The 22,133-nt window shown below is 46.2% G+C and overlaps 1 protein-coding gene across 1 annotated transcript in view; it reads left to right on the top strand.

Annotated features, from left to right (window-relative positions):
* LOC112239503 (extracellular matrix organizing protein FRAS1-like) overlaps positions 1 to 22,133 on the top strand; it is a 316,408-nt gene that overhangs the window by 186,022 nt on the left and 108,253 nt on the right. The window contains exons 14-19 of the mRNA XM_042321247.1: positions 3,502 to 3,645; positions 4,362 to 4,502; positions 4,794 to 4,934; positions 6,672 to 6,851; positions 8,990 to 9,130; positions 14,246 to 14,389. Coding sequence (XP_042177181.1) covers positions 3,502 to 3,645; positions 4,362 to 4,502; positions 4,794 to 4,934; positions 6,672 to 6,851; positions 8,990 to 9,130; positions 14,246 to 14,389 — 891 coding nt within the window. The remainder of the gene's footprint in view (positions 1 to 3,501; positions 3,646 to 4,361; positions 4,503 to 4,793; positions 4,935 to 6,671; positions 6,852 to 8,989; positions 9,131 to 14,245; positions 14,390 to 22,133) is intronic.

Here is a 22,133-nt window from a genome sequence, read left to right as displayed (position 1 = left end):
AAGAGCAAGTCTAGCAGTTTCACAGTCTGCAGTAATTCTAGGATCTTTGAGTTACATTTGGTAAACCTTTGACACCTTATCGGTAAACCGTTGACACCTAATCGGTAAATGTCAGTCACTATCGTCGTAAGAAGCAGAACAAAGCGCAGTGAATGCATCATTTAAATGGATGACGAAAACACAAAGTAAACTGAACAACGACCGTGAAGCTATATACGAAATGTGCTGACACAAGCAACTAACATAGGCAATCACCCACAACCCACAATGACAAAACAGGCTACCTGAATATGGTTCCCAATCAGAGACAACGACTAACACCTGCCTCTGATTGAGAACCATATCAGGCCGAACACAGAAACAGACAAACAACATAGAATGCCCACTCAGATCACACCCTGACCAAACAAAACATAGAACATACAAAGCAAACTATGGTCAGGGTGTGACAGTGATATTATATATATATCTATACAGTGTTTTAACAATGTACAAATGGTTAAAGGACACAAGATAAAATAAATAAGCATAAATATGGGTTGTGTTTACAATGGTGTTTGTTCTTCACTGGTTGCCCTTTTCTCGTGGCAACAGGTCACAAATTTTGCTGCTGTGATGACACACTGTGGAATTTCACCCAGTAGATATGGGAGTTTATCAAAATTGGATTTGTTTTCGAATTCTCTGTGGATCTGTGTAATCTGAGGGAAATATGTATCTCTAATATGGTCATACATTGGGCAGGAGGTTAGGAAGTGCAGCTCAGTTTCTACCTCATTTTGTGGGCAGTGAGCACATAGCCTGTCTTCTCTTGAGAGCCATGTCTGCCTACGGCGGCCTTTCTCAATAGCAAGGCTATGCTCACTGAGTCTGTACATAGTCAAAGCTTTCCTTAAGTTTGGGTCAGTCACAGTGGTCAGGTATTCTGCTGCTGTGTACTCTCTGTTTAGGGCCAAATAGCATTCTAGTTTGCTCTGTTTTTTTGTTAATTCTTTCCAATGTGTCAAGTAATTATATTTTTTGTTTTCTCGTGAATTGGTTGGGTCTAATTGTGCTGCTGTCCTGGGGTTATGTGGGGTGTGTTTGTGTTTGTGAACAAAGCCCCAGGACAGCAGCACTCTCTCTCTCTCTGTCTCTGTCTCTGTCTCTGTCTATGTCTCTCTCTCTCTCTGTCTCTCTTACTCTGTCTCTCTCTCTCTATCTCTCTCTCTCCCTGTCTCTCTCACTCACTCACTCACTCACTCACTCACTCACTCACTCACTCACTCACTCACTCACTCACTCACTCACTCACTCACTCACTCACTCACTCACCACACTCACTCACTCACTCTCTCTCTCTCTCTCTGTCTCATTCTCATTCTCTCGTGGGTCTGTGTGGAGGAGGGGGGACAGGTGTGTGTGTGTGTGTGCGTGTAGCCTTGTTGTACCTGTCAGTAAGGAGTGTGTAGAAATGCCTCTGGTTATCAGAGCAGTATGAAAAGGACTCCCTGAGTTGCTCTGACAGCATCTGGTCCCCAGAGCCCTCACTCCTTCACCCTGTTTAAATAGTCTCCTCGTGAGCTTTACTGGCCCTCATTAAAACTACCACCCTTCTGTCAATTTAATTCAATTCAAAATGGGCTTCATTGGCATGGGAGACACACAGTCAGTCACACACTCTTTCACCAAATCAGTGAATATTTGAAGTTGTCTTGACAATACTGCTCTGGTTGCTGTTTCCCTTCTTGGTCTGCTTCTCCATCCAAACAGAGGTGCTGAATGTGGATATCTCAACAGAGCTATGGTCATGTGTGGATTTGGAATTGGCCAGCAGTGCATATTCTCTTCCATATTAATTTCCCTCTCCCCTCTCTCTCTCTCTTTCTCTCTCTCTCTCTCTCTCTCTGTCTCTCTCTGACTCTCTCTCTCTCTATCTTTCCCTCCCTCTCTCTCTCCCGCCCTACCCCCTCTCTTTCTCTCTCTCTCCCCCCTCTCTTTCTCTCCCTCTCTCTCCCCGTCCTACCCCCTCTCTTTCTCTCTCTCTCCCCCTCTCTTTCTCTCCCTCTCTCTCCCGCCCCTACCCCCTCTCTTTCTCTCTCTCCCCCCTCTCTTTCTCTCCCTCGCTCTCCCGCCCTACCCCCTCTCTTTCTCTCTCTCTCCCCCTCTCTTTCTCTCCCTCTCTCTCCCGCCCTCCCCCTCTCTTTCTCTCCCTCTTCCCCCTCTCTTTCTCTCCCTCTTCCCCCTCTCTTTCTCTCCCTCTCTCTCCCGCCCTCCCCCTCTCTTTCTCTCCCTCTCCCCCTCTCTTTCTCTCCCTCTCTCTCCCCCGCCCTACCCCCTCTCTTTCTCTCCCTCTCTCTCCCCTCCTACCCCCTCTCTTTTTCTCTCTCTTCCCCCTCTCTTTCTCTCCCTCTCTCTCCCGTCCTACCCCCTCTCTTTCTCTCCCTCTTCCCCCTCTCTTTCTCTCCCTCTTCCCCCTCTCTTTCTCTCCCTCTTCCCCCTCTCTTTCTCTCCCTCTCTCTCCCGCCCTCCCCCCTCTCTTTCTCTCCCTCTTCCCCCTCTCTTTCTCTCCCTCTCTCTCCCGCCCTACCCCCTCTCTTTCTCTCCCTCTCTCTCCCGTCCTACCCCCTCTCTTTCTCTCTCTCTTCCCCCTCTCTTTCTCTCCCCTCTCTCTCTCCCGTCCTACCCCCTCTCTTTCTCTCTCTCTCCCCCCTCTCTTTCTCTCCCTCTCTCTCCCGTCCTACCCCCTCTCTTTCTCTCCCTCTCCCCCTCTCTTTCTCTCCCTCTCTCTCCCGTCCTACCCCCTCTCTTTCTCTCTCTCTTCCCCCTCTCTTTCTCTCCCTCTCTCTCCCGTCCTACCCCCTCTCTTTCTCTCTCTCTCCCCCTCTCTTTCTCTCCCTCTCTCTCCCCCCCTCCTTTCCCCTCTCTCTCTTTCTCTTTCTCTCTCTCTTCCCCCTCTCTTTCTCTCCCTCTCTCTCCCGTCCTACCCCCTCTCTTTCTCTCTCTCTCCCCCTCTCTCTTTCTCTCCCCCTCTCTCTCCCTCTTCCCCCTCTCTTTCTCTCCCTCTCTCTCCCGCCCTACCCCTCTCTTTCTCTCTCTCTCTTCCCCCTCTCTTTCTCTCCCTCTCTCTCCCCTCTCCTACCCCCCTCTCTTTCTCTCTCTCTCCCCTCTCTTTCTCTCCCTCTCTCTCCCGTCCTACCCCCTCTCTTTCTCTCCCTCTTCCCCCTCTCTTTCTCTCCCTCTCTCTCCCCTCTCCTACCCCCTCTCTTTCTCTCCCTCTTCCCCCTCTCTTTCTCTCCCTCTCTCTCCCGTCCTACCCCCTCTCTTTCTCTCTCTCTCCCCCTCTCTTTCTCTCCCTCTCTCTCCCGTCCTACCCCCTCTCTTTCTCTCTCTCTCCCCCTCTCTTTCTCTCCCTCTCTCTCCCGTCCTACCCCCTCTCTTTCTCTCCCTCTCCCCCTCTCTTTCTCTCCCTCTCGTTTCCTTTCTCGCTGTGTCTCTTCCCCACTTCTCTCCCTCCCTCAGGTTGCCATGCATCCTGTTCAGTGTGTGTGGGGCCGAGCCAGCAGGAGTGTGTGTTGTGTTCTGACCCGTCCCACCTGCTCAGAGAAGGACTCTGTGTCCCAGACTGTGGATCAGGCTTCTACATCCAACAAGGCACCTGTTATGGTGAGCATGAACCTATAGTTAGAATAACACACCAAGTTTCAATATCTTCTGTGGTGAGTTGACCAGCGGCCATATTGAGTTATTTGAATTTGGTGGTAACAAAATTCTAATATCTCAGTGGACGTTATCCTAGCTAGCACATTTGGTTCCTTGGAAGTTGTGGGAAAGTACGTTTCTGGGAACGAAGTCATGCGTTTCCTGACCGGTAAATCTGAATGTTTTTTTAAAGTATTCTGAGAACAGAAGTGAAAATGTAGCTTGTTCTGGGAATATTCATTTTTAGGTTCCAAGGAGGTTCTGAGAACGTTTTACTGTGGTACCAAGGAGGTTCCGAGAAGGTTCTGCTGTGGTTCCTGGGAGGTTCTGAGAATGTTTTACTGTGGTTCCAAGGAGGTTCTGAGAATGTTTTACTGTGGTTCCAAGGAGGTTCTGAGAACGTTTTACTGTGGTTCCAGGGAGGTTCTGAGAACATTTTACTGTGGTTCCAAGGAGGTTCTGAGAACATTTTACTATGGTTCCAAGGAGGTTCTGAGAACATTTTACTGTGGTTCCCTGAAAGTTTTCCTGGGAGGGTTTATTTACGTTCTGAAAACGGAAATTATAGGTTATTAAGTAATGTTCTGAGAACATGTTTGAATAAGGTACTTTTTGTAGGTACATTTTTCTAAGGTAAAATCAAAATTGTGTCTGACTGTTTGTGTGTGTCATTCCCACAGCGTGCGACTCATCCTGCATCACCTGTTACCCCGACAACCCCAAATGCATGAGCTGCCCCCCGGGCTCTGTTATGCATCATGGGAAATGTATTTCCCACTGTCCGGATCAGCATTACCTTGACAGTCATGGCCACTGCAGAGGTCAGCACCTCCTCACAGAGTTTACATTAAATAAAACAAATATTAAAAAAACATTTATTAGACAGTCAATTGCAGACAAGGTCCAACCAAAACTTGCCTTCCGCTTTTGACCAAATTGTAAGGGGGGGGGGGGATTTTACTGCCCATCATAACTATTAACCAATAGGCTACCTCACTGATACTATATGTGTTCACTATGTCTATTAGTGCTGGGCTGAACCAAAATCTGCACAAACTGTATACTCCTAACAGGCTCCTACAGTGTGATTGACCTCTGGCCTCTTCTCTCAGCCTGTCACAGCTCCTGCTGGTCCTGCTCCGGCTCCGCTGTGTCCCAGTGTTCCCTCTGTACCCAGGGACTGTCCTTCCACCAGGGCCAGTGTCTGGAGGCCTGCGGACAGGGGCTGTACCATCAGGATGGGACCTGCCTCAGTAAGTGACTGGGTTCTGGTTAGAGGCAAACTGAACCATCAGGATGGGACCTGCCTCAGTAAGTGACTGGGTTCGGGTTAGAGGCAAACTGGACCATCAGAATGGGACCTGCCTCAGTAAGTGACTGGGTTCTGGTTAGAGGCAAACTGTACCATCAGGATGGGACCTGCCTCAGTAAGTGACTGGGTTCTGGTTAGAGGCAAACTGGATCATCAGGATGGGACCTGCCTCAGTAAGTGACTGGGTTCTGGTTAGAGGCAAACTGGACCATCAGGACGGGACCTGCCTCAGTAAGTGACTGGGTTCTGGTTAGAGGCAAACTGGACCATCAGGATGGGACCTGCCTCAGTAAGTGACTGGGTTCTGGTTAGAGGCAAACTGGACCATCAGGATGGGACCTGCCTCAGTAAGTGACTGGGTTCTGGTTAGAGGCAAACTGGACCATCAGGATGGGACCTGCCTCAGTAAGTGACTGGGTTCTGGTTAGAGGCAAACTGGACCATCAGGATGGGACCTGCCTCAGTAAGTGACTGGGTTCTGGTTAGAGGCAAACTGGACCATCAGGATGGGACCTGCCTCAGTAAGTGACTGGGTTCTGGTTAGAGGCAAACTGGACCATCAGGATGGGACCTGCCTCAGTAAGTGACTGGGTTCTGGTTAGAGGCAAACTGGACCATCAGGACGGGACCTGCCTCAGTAAGTGACTGGGTTCTGGTTAGAGGCAAACTGGACCATCAGGATGGGACCTGCCTCAGTAAGTGACTGGGTTCTGGTTAGAGGCAAACTGGACCATCTGGACGGGACCTGCCTCAGTAAGTGACTGGGTTCTGGTTAGAGGCAAACTGGACCATCAGGATGGGACCTGCCTCAGTAAGTGACTGGGTTCTGGTTAGAGGCAAACTGGACCATCAGGATGGGACCTGCCTCAGTAAGTGACTGGGTTCTGGTTAGAGGCAAACTGGACCATCAGGATGGGACCTGCCTCAGTAAGTGACTGGGTTCTGGTTAGAGGCAAACTGGACCATCAGGATGGGACCTGCCTCAGTAAGTGACTGGGTTCTGGTTAGAGGCAAACTGGACCATCAGGATGGGACCTGCCTCAGTAAGTGACTGGGTTCTGGTTAGAGGCAAACTGGACCATCAGGATGGGACCTGCCTCAGTAAGTGACTGGGTTCTGGTTAGAGGCAAACTGGACCATCAGGACGGGACCTGCCTCAGTAAGTGACTGGGTTCTGGTTAGAGGCAAACTGGACCATCAGGACGGGACCTGCCTCAGTAAGTGACTGGGTTCTGGTTAGAGGCAAACTGGACCATCAGGATGGGACCTGCCTCAGTAAGTGACTGGGTTCTGGTTAGAGAAAAAAGGTGATCTGGATCAACAGGATGGGACCTGCCTCAGTAAGTGACTGGGTTCTGGTTAGAGGCAAACTGGACCATCTGGACGGGACCTGCCTCAGTAAGTGACTGGGTTCGGGTTAGAGAAAAAAGGTGATCTGGATCATCAGGATGATACTAGTTTAGCTTATGAACTTTTCTCCCTATAGAGTGTTATACAGAGCGTTATATCCCAGTTTTATAGCTGGGTTTCACTATGTCTGTATTGGGCTGCTTTCATTTTTGCATTCATGTATATACATACTACATTCCTGCCACTCATCCTGCAGGTTGTGTGAGTGAGTGCTTTTTTTAAATATATTTTTTTAAAGTCGGACTTAGTTTGTTCTCTCTCCCGTCAGACTGCCACCCATCCTGTAGGACATGTGTGGGTCCCCTGTCCTCTGACTGTCTGAGGTGTCTGAAACCAGAGCAGGCCCTGCAGCCACGGACCAGTCCGCCTCACACACCACTACCTCACGGAGTGTGTGTGGCCCAATGCCCTGCCCCATTCTACCTGGACACACAACACACATGCAGAGGCAAGTAGAGAGTGGTGGTGGTGGGGGGAGGGGGGGGGGGGTGGAAGGTGTGTGAGAGCTCCCACACAGGATTGTGTCGAGTGACAGATCTGGGGAAGGGTACCAAAAAAAGTCTGCAGCATTAAAAGGTCCCCTAGAACACAGTGGCCTCCATCATTCTTAAATGGAAGAAGTTTGGAACCACCAAGACTCTTCCTAGAGCTGGCTGCCCGGCCAAACTGAGTAAACGGGGGAGAAGGGCCTTGGTCAGGGAGGTGACCAATAACCTGATGGTCACTCTGACAGAGCTCCAGAGTTCCTCTGTGGAGATGGGAGAAACTTCCAGAAGGACAACCATCTCTGCAGCACTCCACCAATCAGGCCTTTATGGTAGAGTGGCCAGACGGAAGCCACTCCTCAGTAAAAGGTACATGACAGCCCTCTTGGAGTTCGCCAAAAGACACCAAAAGGCACTCAGACCATCAGAAACAAGATTCTCTTGTCTAATTAAACCAAGACTGAACACTTTGGCCATAATGCCAAGTCTGGAAGAAACCTGGCACCATCCCAAAAATCATTAAAAAAAATATTTGGGGAGGAATTAAAGGATCACAAATACTTCTAATATCAAGCACCTAAAACAGGAAAATAATGAATCAAAGGTCTAAAGAAATGGCCAAAATCACTGCACTAAAATGGAAAAATTCAAGCGAGCAGAACTAGAATTTAAGAACATTGGCGATTGTGAATATTTTAGTATTCATATTTAAGAATAAAAAGTAAATACTGGTCTGGAAAGGAAAAATGGCTGTCACACCACACACACCACACCACACCACACCACACACACCACACCACACCACACCACACACACCACACCACAAACACCACACCACACCACACACACCACACCACACACACCACACACACACACCACACCACACACACACACACCACACCACACACACACACCACACCACACACCACACCACACCACACACACACACACCACACCACACACACACACCACACCACACCACACACACCACACCACACCACACACACCACACACACACCACACACACCATACCACACCACACCACACACACCACACACTCCACACCACACACACCACACCACACAGAGAGAGAGAGAAGTGGGGTAGAGATCGGGTGTCTTTAGGAGGAAATTCCAGCCTGTAGTTCAGCCTGTTCCCTTGTCAACAGGCTCCTGTGTGTGTAGACAGAGATGTGTTGAGGGTTTTAGTACTGCTCAGTAATCCTGCTGTCTTTCATACAGGCTCTTATGTTTAGCTCTCATTTTCTCCTCATCAGAGACTGATTCAGACCTGGGATACCAGGTTAGGGGACGATCTAGCCAATCAGGGACATGAATCAATCAATTAACTGAAGTACCAGGTACAAATTAAATCAGCAGAACAATTGATTCTCCAGGCCAGATGTGGAATAGTCCCGCGCCCCTGATACTGTACATCACCCTTTAGATTTAGAACCTGTTACAACACAACAGGGAAGAAGAAATGACCTGAAACACGCTGTTGAGATCTGATGCATCCACAGCCCAGGTGATGTAGTGTTATGCAGTCAGTCAGTAAGGCATGTAGGCAGTCAAGCAGGCAGTCAGGCAGGCGGGCAGGCAGGCGGGCAGTCAGGCAGGCAGGCAGGCAATCAGGCGGGCGACTGACCGGCGAGTGCCTATCTGCCTTTTCCTCCTCTCCTGGCAGCTGAAGGAAGCTTCACAGCAGTTATTTTTAATATCCCTCCAGTACTGTGGAAGGAGATGGTAAACTCTAATAATGAAACAGATAGCGTTTCTCAGACGACGGACAGCTGAAGTTGACTAAATAGACAAAGAGAGAGAGAGGGTGAGGTTTGGAGAGGCCGTCTTTCTCGATGCCACGGTCTGTGAGTGATTTCTCGGTTTCCACTTTGACTTGGGAGGTCCCTATGCTGGGGTCTGTAACACTTTGGACTGGTATTGTACATTATCCCAAAATGGAGTCAGTTTGTCACAAGACCACAGCATATGTAGTAGTGTGTCTGTATATTCATGGAGACTTGTAATGCTGTATCAATGGGCTTACGTTTCAATGTCACAAACCTAAATCCACCTCTTTTCTCTCTCGTGGTCCATTTCAGAATGCCACACTTCCTGTTTACAGTGCACAGGAGGAAGTAGTCAGAACTGTACTTCCTGTTCCCCGCCCTACGTCCTCCAGGAAGGCCAGTGCGTCTCCAGATGTCCCCCAGGACACACCGTCCAGGACAACACCTGCCAAGGTAAGGAGACCTTTTTCTACGCACACACGCAAGCACGCTCATGCACGCACACGCACGTGCACACACACCTCCCTTTTTACTATGTGTCTGCATTCCATTACCTGGGCAACCAACACTGTCCACCCCACACATGAACTCACACACAGGAGACCCACGTTTTCAAACCCAGTCACTTAAAGAAGCAAATGAGAGGAAAAGGAACCTTAAATTTAATCTTAAATTATAATTTGAATATATAATATAATTATAAATTTAATCTTAAATTATAATTTGAATACAAAAACATTGTGTTATTCCCTATTTGTTTGGGCTCTTTCAACATCCTGGTTTTTACCCATCAAGGGATTCAAAAATGGACAACCTAGTGCTTCTAGCTGTTGAAGAAACAGTCGTAGTTTGCTGTTGTAGCGTTTAGCACGGAAAAGCTATGCCAGTCGTCGATACGATTTATTCCTTCAATAACGAATATCAACAACAACAGAAAAGACATTCAGCAGGCATTTCCCAGAGGCTGAATAAAAAATAATGGAGAGAAACATGACCATTCTCATATTTGTGAGAGAATACATTTTCAGTAACTGTGTCCTTCGGCAGTTCAGACGTTTTCTGGTCAATTGCTTCTCCTTTTTAAAGAGTGATGTATTTAAAGTAAGGACGACATGCTGTTCCCTATATAGTGCACTACTTTTACCAAGGCGATATGGAACCCTGTTCCCTATATAGTGCACTACTTTTACCAGGGCGATATGGAACCATGTTCCCTATATAGTGCACTACTTTTACCAGGGCGATATGGAACCCTGTTCCCTATATAGTGCACTACTTTTACCAGGGCGATATGGAACCCTGTTCCCTATATAGTGCACTACTTTTACCAGGGCGATATGGAACCCTGTTCCCTATATAGTGCACTACTTTTACCAGGGCGATATGGAACCCTGTTCCCTTTTACCAGGCGATATGGAACCCTGTTCCCTATATAGTGCACTACTTTTACCAGGGCGATATGGAACCCTGTTCCCTATAGTGGAACCCTGTTCCCTAGCACTACTTTTACCAAGGCGATATGGAACCCTGTTCCCTATATAGTGCACTACTTTTACCAGGGCGATATGGAACCCTGTTCCCTATATAGTGCACTACTTTTACCCTGTTCCCTAGGCACTACTTTTACCAGGGCGATATGGAACCCTGTTCCCTATATAGTGCACTACTTTTACCAGGGCGATATGGAACCCTGTTCCCTATATAGTGCACTACTTTTACCAGGGCGATATGGAACCCTGTTCCCTATATAGTGCACTACTTTTACCAGGGCGATATGGAACCCTGTTCCCTATATAGTGCACTACTTTTACCAGGCGATATGGAACCCTGGAACCCTTCCCTATATAGTGCACTACTTTTACCAGGGGAACCCTGTTCCGATATGGAACCCTGTTCCCTATATAGTGCACTACTTTTACCAGGGCGATATGGAACCCTGTTCCCTATATAGTGCACTACTTTTACCAACCCTGGCGATATGGAACCCTGTTCCCTATATAGTGCACTACTTTTACCAGGGCGATATGGAACCCTGTTCCCTATATAGTGCACTACTTTTACCAGGGCGATATGGAACCCCCTGTTACTTTTACCAGGGCGATATGGAACCCTGTTCCCTATATAGTGCACTACTTTTACCAGGGCGATATGGAACCCTGTTCCCTATATAGTGCACTACTTTTACCAGGGCGATATGGAACCCTGTTCCCTATATAGTGCACTACTTTTACCAGGGCGATATGGAACCCTGTTCCCTATATAGTGCACTACTTTTACCAGGGCGATATGGAACCCTGTTCCCTATATAGTGCACTACTTTTACCAGGGCGATATGGAACCCTGTTCCCTATATAGTGCACTACTTTTACCAGGGAACGATATGGAACCCTGTTCCCTATATAGTGCATATGGAACCCTGTTCCTAGTGCACTACTTTTACCAGGGCGATATGGAACCCTGTTCCCTATATAGTGCACTACTTTTACCAAGGCGATATGGAACCCTGTTCCCTATATAGTGCACTACTTTTACCAGGGCGATATGGAACCCTGTTCCCTATATAGGAACCCTATGGAACCCTGTTCCCTATATAGTGCACTACTTTTACCAGGCGATTGGAACCCTGTTCCCTATATAGTGCACTACTTTTACCAGGGCGATATGGAACCCTGTTCCCTATATAGTGCACTACTTTTACCAGGCCCTGATATGGAACCCTGTTCCCTATATAGTGCACTACTTTTACCAGGGCGATATGGAACCCTGTTCCCTATTCCCTATAGTGCACTACTTTTACCAGGCGATATGGAACCCTGTTCCCTATATAGTGCACTACTTTTACCAGGCGATATGGAACCCTGTTCCCTATATAGTGCACTACTTTTACCAGGCGATATGGAACCCTGTTCCCTATACTTTTGGCACCCTACTTTTACCAGGGCGATATGGAACCCTGTTCCCTATATAGTGCACTACTTTTACCAGGGCGATATGGAACCCTGTTCCCTATATAGTGCACTACTTTTACCAAGGCGATATGGAACCCTGTTCCCTGTGCACTACACTACTTTTACCAGGGCGATATGGAACCCTGTTCCCTATATAGTGCACTACTTTTACCAGGGCGATATGGAACCCTGTTCCCTATATAGTGCACTACTTTTACCAAGGCGATATGGAACCCTGTTCCCTATATAGTGCACTACTTTTACCAGGGCGATATGGAACCCTGTTCCCTATATAGTGCACTACTTTTACCAGGGCGATATGGAACCCTGTTCCCTATATAGTGCACTACTTTTACCAGGGCGATATGGAACCCTGTTCCCTATATAGTGCACTACTTTTACCAGGGCGATATGGAACCCTGTTCCCTATATAGTGCACTACTTTTACCAGGGTGATATGGAACCCTGTTCCCTATATAGTGCACTACTTTTACCAGGGCGATATGGAACCCTGTTCCCTATATAGTGCACTACTTTTACCAGGGCGATATGGAACCCTGTTCCCTATATAGTGCACTACTTTTACCAGGGCGATATGGAACCCTGTTCCCACTACTTTTACCAGGGCGATATGGATAGTGCACTACTTTTACCAGGGCGATATGGAACCCTGTTCCCTATATAGTGCACTACTTTTACCAGGGCGATATGGAACCCTGTTCCCTATATAGTGCACTACTTTTACCAGGGCGATATGGAACCCTGTTCCCTATATAGTGCACTACTTTTACCAGGGTGATATGGAACCCTGTTCCCTATATAGTGCACTACTTTTTACCAGGGAACCCTGATATGGAACCCTGTTCCCTATATAGTGCACTACTTTTACCAGGGCGATATGGAACCCTGTTCCCTATATAGTGCACTACTTTTACCAGGGCGATATGGAACCCTGTTCCCTATATAGTGCACTACTTTTACCAGGGCGATATGGAACCCTGTTCCCTAACCTACTTTTACCAGGGCGATATGGAACCCTGTTCCCTATATAGTGCACTACTTTTACCAGGGCGATATGGAACCCTGATATGGAACCCTATGTTCCCTATAACCCTGTTCCCTAGTGCACTACTTTTACCAGGGCGATATGGAACCCTGTTCCCTATATAGTGCACTACTTTTGACCAGAGCCCTATGGAACCCTATTCCCTATATAGTGCACTACTTTTGACCAGAGCCCTATGGAACCCTATTCCCTATATAGTGCACTACTTTTGACCAGAGCCCTATGGAACCCTATTCCCTATATAGTGCACTACTTTTAACCAGAGCGATATGGGAGCTGAATAGGGTGTCATTTGGAACACAGACAAAGTCACAGTCCAGTGCTGTAACAGCTTTCTCCTAAGACTCTTCAATTTAATGATATTAACAGAAGGCTGCAATGTGGAGTCACTTGAATCTGCAACCCATTAGCAAAGCCTTGTTTGCCATCTCAAACCTAATTTGACCCTCCTGCGAACTGTCTTATATCTGCTTAATATCTCTGCTGTCTGTCCTCTACTGATGGGAAGGTTTATTGTCTCTGTTTTGGACAATAATACTTTTGGGAAATTTGAAGGAAACGATTGTATGTATCTAGTTTTGCCTGGTTTTCTAAGCAACCAATTGTCTGACCAATCCAACCATCTGGTTATCGAATGGTTTCTGAGGTAGGAGGAATGACACAGTCAGATACTGCAGGGATCCTCAAAGATGGACCAGAATAATGCTCTTCCGTTCGCATGAGAATCCCTGAGGTCATATCTCAACTGCCATCCACTACTGTTGTGCCCTTGAGCAAGGCACTTAACCTCTAAACGGCTCTAATGGCTCTAGCGGCTCTAAACGGCTCTAACGGCCGTTAGCAGCTCTAAACGGCTCTAACAGCTCTAAACGGCTCTAACGGCCGTTAACGGCTCTAATAGCTCTAAACGGCTCTAGCGGCTCTAAACGGCTCTAGCGGCTCTAAACGACTCTAACGGCCGTTAGCGGCTCTAAACGGCTCTAACGGCTCTAAATGGCCGTGGCTCTAATGGCTCTAAACGGCACTAACGGCTCTAAACGGCTCTAAACGGCTCTAACAGCCGTTAGCGGCTCTAAACGGCTCTAACATCTCTAAATGGCTCTAACGGCTCTAAACGGCTCTAAACGGCTCTAACAGCTCTAAATGGCTCTAAATGGCTCTAACGGCTCTAAACGGCTCTAACGGCTCTAACGGCTCGTTAGCGGCTCTAATGGCTCTAAACGGCTCTAACGGCTCTAAACTCTAACGGCTCTAGCAGCTCTAGTGGCTCTAAAAACAGCGGCTCTAACATCTCTAAATGGCTCTAACGGCTCTAAACGGCTCTAAACGGCTCTAAATGGCTCTAATGCGCTCTAGTGGCTCTAACGGCTCTAAATGGCTCTAGCTCTAGGCTCTAACGGCTCTAGCGGCTCTAGCGGCTCTAGACAGGTGGCTGATAAAATACAAAATACAATAAAATAGATATAAATAAATAATAAATAAAAATCAATACAGTTATTGACCTTTGACCTTTGGATGATGATACACTATTGTTAACCTATAACCCCACCCCAGGGTGCCACCCGTCCTGCCAGGAGTGTTCAGGTACGTCCCAGGCTGACTGTGTATCCTGCTCCCCCCTGGCCAACTTCAACAACGGCTACTGCAGGACTAGCTGTCCAGATGGACTGTTCTTACACCCCCAAGGATTCTGCCAGGGTGAGTAGTACATGTATTAGTTAGTGTGTGTGTGTGTGTTGACACTGTATCAATCATTGTGTGAAGGAGTTTGGCTTTTAGGTGAATCTTTTTCTAAGCAATTATTAAGAAGTTGAAAACAATCCCCTGGAAAAATCTCCGTTTAGGAAACTTTTACGGAGAAGTTGACTGTTTGATGATCAAAGTTATTTCTATCTCAGTAAACATAGACAATATTCACAGTCCCTTGTCATTCTTTTGGTAAAGAAAGTCAACTATACTAAACAACAAAAAAATATAAACGCAACATGCAACTATTTACAAGATTCTAATAATTCTATTCTGAGTCACAGATAATAGAAGAAACTCAGTCAGTTGAAAAAATATTAATCTTAATCTATGGGTTTCACATGACTGGGCAGGAGCCGCAGCCATGGGTGGGCCTGGGAGGGCAAAGGCCCACCCACTGGGCAGGGGCCGCAGCCATGGGTGGGCCTGGGAGGGCAAAGGCCCACCCACTGGGGAGCCAGGCCCAGCCAATCAGAATGAGTTTTTCCTCCACAAAAGGGCTTTATTACAGACAGAAATACTCCTCAGCAGCAGCCCCCCTTCCAGATGAAGAAGCCAGATGTGGAGGTCCTGGAATGGTACGGCTAGATTATCCTGGCCAATGACAAATGCTCACTAACATGATAATGTAAACAACATTTTGAGAGAAAAAAAAGCTTTTTGTGCAGTATACGATATACCCAGATGAATTGTCTGTTTAAACTTATCACCGTTTCTCTGCTGTCAATATGAGTCCCATCTGAACGTCCCGGTACAGAAACGTTCTCCCGTTAGGAACCGACCACTTTCCATGTGTGTTCGTGTGTGCATGAGGGCATGCGTGTGAATGTGGGTGGAAATGTGAGCAAAAAACCCACTGGTTTTAATGACGTTTTATGATTATGGTCCCGCTGTTTTCCTTCTGACATGAAATTGAAACAGTTGAGTTATCACCCCCCTCCTCTCATCTCTCTCTGTTCTCCTCCACTCAGCCAAACTGTGTTCAATAAAAGATGCCTGCTGGCATTTCTAGGGCACAGAGAGACTGCGTTCATCTTTTCTGCATGGCCAGACACTCATATCAGCCCCCTCCCTGCTGACATATAACTTTCCCACAACTCTATCTTTTTATCTACAGTCTCTCCTTGTCTCTCTCTATCTCTCTCTCTCTCTCTCTCTCTCTCTCTCTCTCTCTCTCTCTCTCTCTCTCTCTCTCTCTCTCTCTCTCTCTCTCTCTCTCTCTCTCTCTCTCTCTCTCGCTCTCGCTCTCGCTCTCGCTCTCGCTCTCTCTCTCTCTCTCTCTCTCTCTCGCTCTCTCTCTCTCTCTCTCTCTCTCTCTCTTGCTCTCTCTCTCGCTCTCTCTCTCTCTTTCTCCGTCTCTCTCTCTCCGTCTCTCTCTCTGTCTCTCTTTTTCTCTCTCTCTCTCTGTCTCTCTGTCTCTCTCTTTCTCTCTCTCTCTCTGTCTCTCTCTGCCTCTCTCTGTCTCTCTCGCTCTCTCTCTCACTCTCTCTCTCTCTCTCTCTCTCTCTCTCTTTCTCTCTCTCCCTCCTTCTCTCTCCCTTTTAAAGGGTCCCATCTGAACTTCAAGATTTAGGTCATTTTCAAGATTTAGGTCATTTTTGTCAGATGAACCATCTAGGTAAAGTGGCTCAGAGCCATTTCATTATTGAACGGAGCCATTTTCTTATTGAACAGCGCCAATTTATTATTAAACAGAGCCATTGTATTTTTGAACAGAGCCTTTTTCTTATTGAACAGAGCCATTTTCTTATTGAACAGAGCCATTTTCTTATTGAACAGAGCCATTTTATTATTGAACAGAGCCTTTTTCTTATTGAACAGAGCCATTTTCTTATTGAACAGAGCCATTTTCTTATTGAACAGCGCCATTTTCTTATTGAACAGAGCCATTTTCTTATTGAACAGAGCCATTTTATTATTGAACAGAGCCTTTTTCTTATTGAACAGAGCCATTTTCTTATTGAACAGAGCCATTTTCTTATTGAACAGCGCCATTTTCTTATTGAACAGAGCCATTTTCTTATTGAACAGAGCCATTTTAGCCATTTTCATCTTCTACTTCTATCTGCATAGCGGAAGGTGCATTTCTGAGTTATAATATACAGTTTCATGCTGCCTCTGGGAACAGAAATGTCCTTTGTCTTAATGCTACTCACACTGTAATGGAAATATGAATTCTATAGACAAGCATACATATGGCCTCTTAGCGAAAAAATGAAATGTAGAAGCTTTATGGAAGGATATAGTTTAAGAACATTTCACCTGAAAAGACAAACTTACACACTAGGCTTCTTAATTACGTTGTTTCTAACGGCATCTCTAAGGAAAAGGTGTTCCACAAGGCTCTATTCCTACCCCAGTCTAATTTATACATCTCTCTCTTTACTATCTTCTCTCTCCCTTTCCAAGGTGAGCCTAAATCTGACTGATATTGTGGTTAACAGCTCCTAAATGACCCGGATCGTTTAATATTTAAAGTATCAAGCAGGCCCTCCTGTGTATCTGGTGCTAAATCTTTCATCAGACCTCTCTTTCATCAGACCTCTCATCTACGGAAACAGAATGAGCCAGCAGAGACTCAGGCTAATTACAGGCATATATAAAACCTCTGCTCTGTATCCCTCCTTAACCTGATCTCTCTGTATCTCTCTCTATCTCACTGTATCTCTCTCTCTCTGTCTATCTCTCTCTCTCTCTGTCTATCTATCTCTCTGGCTGTCTGTCTGTCTCTCTCTCTCTCTCTCTCTCTCTCTCTCTCTCTCTCACTCTACACTACACTACACTACACTACACTACACTACACTACACTACACTACACTGCACTGCAATGGTATGTGGACACCTGCTCGTCAAACGTCTCATTCCAAAATCATGGGCATTAATATGGAGTTGGTCCCCCCTTTGCTGCTATAAAAGCCTCCAGTCTTCTGGGAAGGCTTTCCACTAGCTGATGGAACATTGCTGCGGGGACTTGCTTCCATTCAGTCACAAGAGCATTAGTGAGGTCGGGCACTGATGTTGGGCGATTAGGCCTGGCTCGGAGTCGGCGTTCCAATTTATCCCAAAGGTGTTTGATCAAATTTCAAATTCAAATTTTATTGGTCACATACACATGGTTAGCAAATGTTAATGCGAGGGTAGTGAAATACTTGTGCTTCTAGTTCCGACGGTGCAGTAATATCTAGCAAGTAATCTAACAAATTCACAACAACTACCTAAAACACACAAATGTAAAGGGATGGAATAAGAATATGTCCATATAAATATATGGATGAACGATGATGTAACGGATTTCCTCCTCTTCGTCTGAGGAAGAGTAAGGATCGGACCAAAGCGCAGCGTGGTAAGTGTTCATGATGATATTTAATTAAAACTCAGAACACTAAACAATAAATGACAAACACTCCCACGGAAACAAACACCCACGAAACACAGGTGGAAAAAAAGCTACCTAAGTATGATTCTCAATCAGAGACAACTAACGACACCTGCCTCTGATTGAGAACCATACCAGGTCGAACACAGAAACCAAACATAGAAAAACAAACAGACTGCCCAACTCACGCCCTGACCATATAAAAAAAGACAAAACAAAGGAACTAAGGTCAGAACGTGACAGTACCCCCCCAAAGGTGCGGATTCCGGCCGCAAAACCTGAACCTATAGGGGAGGGTATGGGTGGGCGTCTGTCCGCGGTGGTGGCTCTGGCGCGGGACATGGACCCCACTTCACCACAGTTTTTGTCCACCTCCTCAACCGCCCCCATGGCCTCTTATGAGCGGCGACCCTCGCCTGCCGACCTCCGACTGGGGACCCTAGCCATGGGTCCCGAATGGACGGGAGATTCCGGCAGCGCCCGACAGGCGGGAGATTCCGGGCAGCGCCGGACAGGCGGGAGACCAGGCGGTGTCAGAGGAAGGCCCTAACAATTGTGAAAGACTCCATCCACCCTAGTCATAGACTGTTCTCTCTGCTACCGCATGGCAAGCGGTACCCGGAGCGCCAAGTCTAGGTCCAAGAGGCTTCTAAACAGCTACTATCCCCAAGCCATAAGACTCCTGAACATCTAATTAAATGGCTACCCAGACTATTTGCATTGTCCCCCCCCTTCTACACCACTGCCACTATCTGTTGTTATCATCTATGCATAGTCACTTTAATAACTCTACCTACATGTACGTATTACCTCAATTACTTCGACTAACTGGTGCCCCGGCACATTGACTCTGTACCAGTACCTGTATATAGCCTCACTATTGTTATTTTACTGCTGCTCTTTAATTACTTGTTACTTTTGTTTCTTATTGTTATTCATATATTTTTTTAACTGCATTGTTGGGCTTGTCAGTAAGCATTTCACTGTAAGTTGTTGTTGTGTTCGGAGCATGTGACTAATAAAATTGGATTTGATTTCATGTCGAATTTTATGTTCCTTTTGATGACATAGAAGTCCGTTCTTGCGTTGTCTCTCAGCTCGTTCACACCTTTGTAGAAGTTACCTGTGGTGCTGATGTTTAGGCCGAGGTATGTATAGTTTTTTTGTGTGGGACAGTGTTTAGATGGAATTTGTATTTGTGGTCCTGGCAACTGGACCTTTTTTGAACACCATTATTTTTTATCTTACTGAGATTTACTGTCGGGTCTGACAGAATCTGTACAGAAGTCCTAAGTGTTGCTTTAGGCCGTCCTTGGTTGGGGACAGAAGCACCAGATCATCAGCAAACAGTTGACATTTAACTTCGGATTCTAATAGGGTGAGGCCGGGAGCTGCAGACTGTTCTAGTGCCCTCGCCAATTCGTTGATATACAGTGTGCATTCAGACCCTTGACTTTTTCCACATTTTGTTACGTTACAGCCTTATTCTAAAATGGATTAAATTGTTTATTTTCCTCATCAATCTACACACATTACATCCTAATGACAAAGCAAAAATACGTTTTTAGACATTTTTGCAAATGTATAAAAAATAAAACCTGAAATGTCACATTTCTGTAAGTATTCCGACCCTTTTCTCACTACTTTGTTGAAGCGACTTTGGCAGCGATTACACCCTCCAGTCTTCTTGGGTATGACGTTACTTGGCACACCTGTATGTGGGGAGTTTCCCCCATTCCCATTCATTCGACCTCATGGCTTGGTTTTTTCTCTGATAAGCACTGTCGACTGTGGGACCATATATATAGACACATGTGAACCTTTCCAAATCATGTCCATTAAATTGGATTTAGCACAGGTGGACTCCAATCAAGTTGTAGAAACATCTCAAGGATGATCAATGGAAACAGGATGCACCTGAGCTCAATTTATTTAGAATCTCATAGGATTCTGTTTTCATATTTCTGTTTTCTATGTTTAATACACAGCTACAATAAAAAAAAAAGCTGTTTTCTATTTGTCATTATGGGGTATTGTGATGTCATTATGGGGTATTGTGATGTCAGTATGGGGTATTGTGATGTCGTTATGGGGTATTGTGTGTAGATTGCTGAGGACACATTTTTTTCATTCATTTTAGAATTTTAGAGTTTGCTGTGATCTGATAGGGGTGTCAGTGGGCTGACTGTGAACGCTCTGAGAGACTCTGGGCTGAGGTCAGTGATAAAGTAGTCTACAGTACAACTGCCAAGAGATGAGCTATAGGTGTAATTACCGTAGGAGTCCCCTTGAAGCCTACCTACCATGTAAATACCCAGCGCGCGACAGAGCTGCAGGAGTTGTGACCCGTTTTTGTTGGTTATGTTGTCATAATTGTGCCTAGGGGGGCATATGGGGAAGGGAATGCTGTCACCTCCAGGCAGGTGTTTGTCCCCCTGTGTGCTGAGGGTGTCAGGTTCTTGTCCAGTTCTGGCATTTAGGTCGCCACAGACTAGTACTTGTCTCTGGGCCTGGAAATGATTGATTTCCTGGAGGGAGAAGCTGTCTCTCTCTCTCCCTCTCTCTCTCTATCTGTCCCCCTCTCTCTCTCTCTCTCTCTCTCTCTCTCTCTCTCTCTGTCCCTCTCTCTCTCTCTCTCTCTCTCAGTCCCTCTCTCTCTCTGTCTCTCTCTGTCTCTCTCTCTCTGTCTCTGTCTCTCTCTCTCTATCTCTCTCTCTATCTCTGTCTCTCTCCCTCTCTGTCTCTCTCTCTCTGTCCCTCTCTCTCTATCGTTGTCCCCCTCTCTCTCTCTCTCTCTGTCCCTCTCTCTTTCTCTCTGTCCCTCTCTCTTTCTCTCTGTCCCCCTCTCTCGCTCTCGCTCTCTCTCTCTCAAGGTGTCTGCCAGCCTGCGACAGCAGCCATCAGATAACAGATAGATAACAGATAGATAGGGAGGGGTGGAACAAGTCATTATTCTACCCATAGAGATATATAGAAGGTACAGTCTTTTATATGGTCTACGAACAGTTACAGGTACACTATTTTTGAATCTCTATGGTTTCCCATAAAACATGGTCTACGGACAGTTTAGCATCTAACCCTAATGGTTAAGGTTAGGATACAGGGAGGTTCTATAACCCTAATGGTTAAGGTTAGGATACAGGGAGGTTCTATACCCCTAATGGTTAGGATACAGGGAAGGTTCTATAACCCCAATGGGTAAGGTTAAGATACAATGAGGTTCTATAACCCTAATGGTTAGGATACAGGGAGGTTCTATAACCCTAATGGTTAGGATACAGGGAGGTACTATAACCCTAATGGTTAGGATACAGGGAGGTTCTATAACCCTAATGGTTAGGATACAGGGAAGGTTCTATAACCCCAATGGGTAAGGTTAGGATACAATGAGGTTCTATAACCCTAATGGTTAGGATACAGGGAGGTTCTATAACCCTAATGGTTAGGATACAGGGAGGTTCTATAACCCTAATGGTTAGGATACAGGAAGGTACTATAACCCTAATGGTTAGGATACAGGGAGGTTCTATAACCCTAATGGGTAAGGTTAGGATACAGGGATGTTCTATAACCCTAATGGTTAGGATATAGGGAGGTTCTATAACCCCCTAATGGTTAGGATACAGGGAGGTTCTATAACCCTAATGGTTAGGTTAGGATACAGGGAGGTTCTATAACCCTAATGGTTAGGATACAGGGAGGTTCTATAACCCTAATGGTTAGGATACAGGGAGGTTCTATAACCCTAATGGTTAAGGTTAGGATACAGGGAGGTTCTATAACCCTAATGGTTAGGATACAGGGAGGTTCTATACCCCTAATGGTTAAGGTTAGGATACAGGGAGGTTCTATAACCCTAATGGTTAGGATACAGGGAGGTTCTATAACCCTAATGGTTAAGGTTAGGATACAGGGAGGTTCTATAACCCTAATGGTTAGGATACAGGGAGGTACTATAACCCTAATGGTTAGGATACAGGGAGGTTCTATAACCCTAATGGTTAGGATACAGGGAGGTTCTATAACCCTAATGGTTAGGATATAGGGAGGTTCTATAACCCTAATGGTTAGGATACAGGGAGGTTCTATAACCCTAATGGGTAAGGTTAGGATACAGGGATGTTCTATAACCCTAATGGTTAAGGTTAGGATACAGGGAGGTTCTATAACCCTGGTGGTTAGGATACAGGGAGGTTCTATAACCCTAATGGTTAAGGTTAGGATACAGGGAGGTTCTATAACCCTAATGGTTAAGGTTAGGATACAGGGAGGTTCTATAACCCTAATGGTTAAGGTTAGGATACAGGGAGGTTCTATAAC

The sequence above is a fragment of the Oncorhynchus tshawytscha genome, linkage group LG04 (assembly GCF_018296145.1).
Source record: "Oncorhynchus tshawytscha isolate Ot180627B linkage group LG04, Otsh_v2.0, whole genome shotgun sequence".
NCBI classification, from domain to species: Eukaryota; Metazoa; Chordata; class Actinopteri; order Salmoniformes; family Salmonidae; genus Oncorhynchus; species Oncorhynchus tshawytscha.
This window is presented reverse-complemented; position numbering and strand designations above follow the sequence as displayed.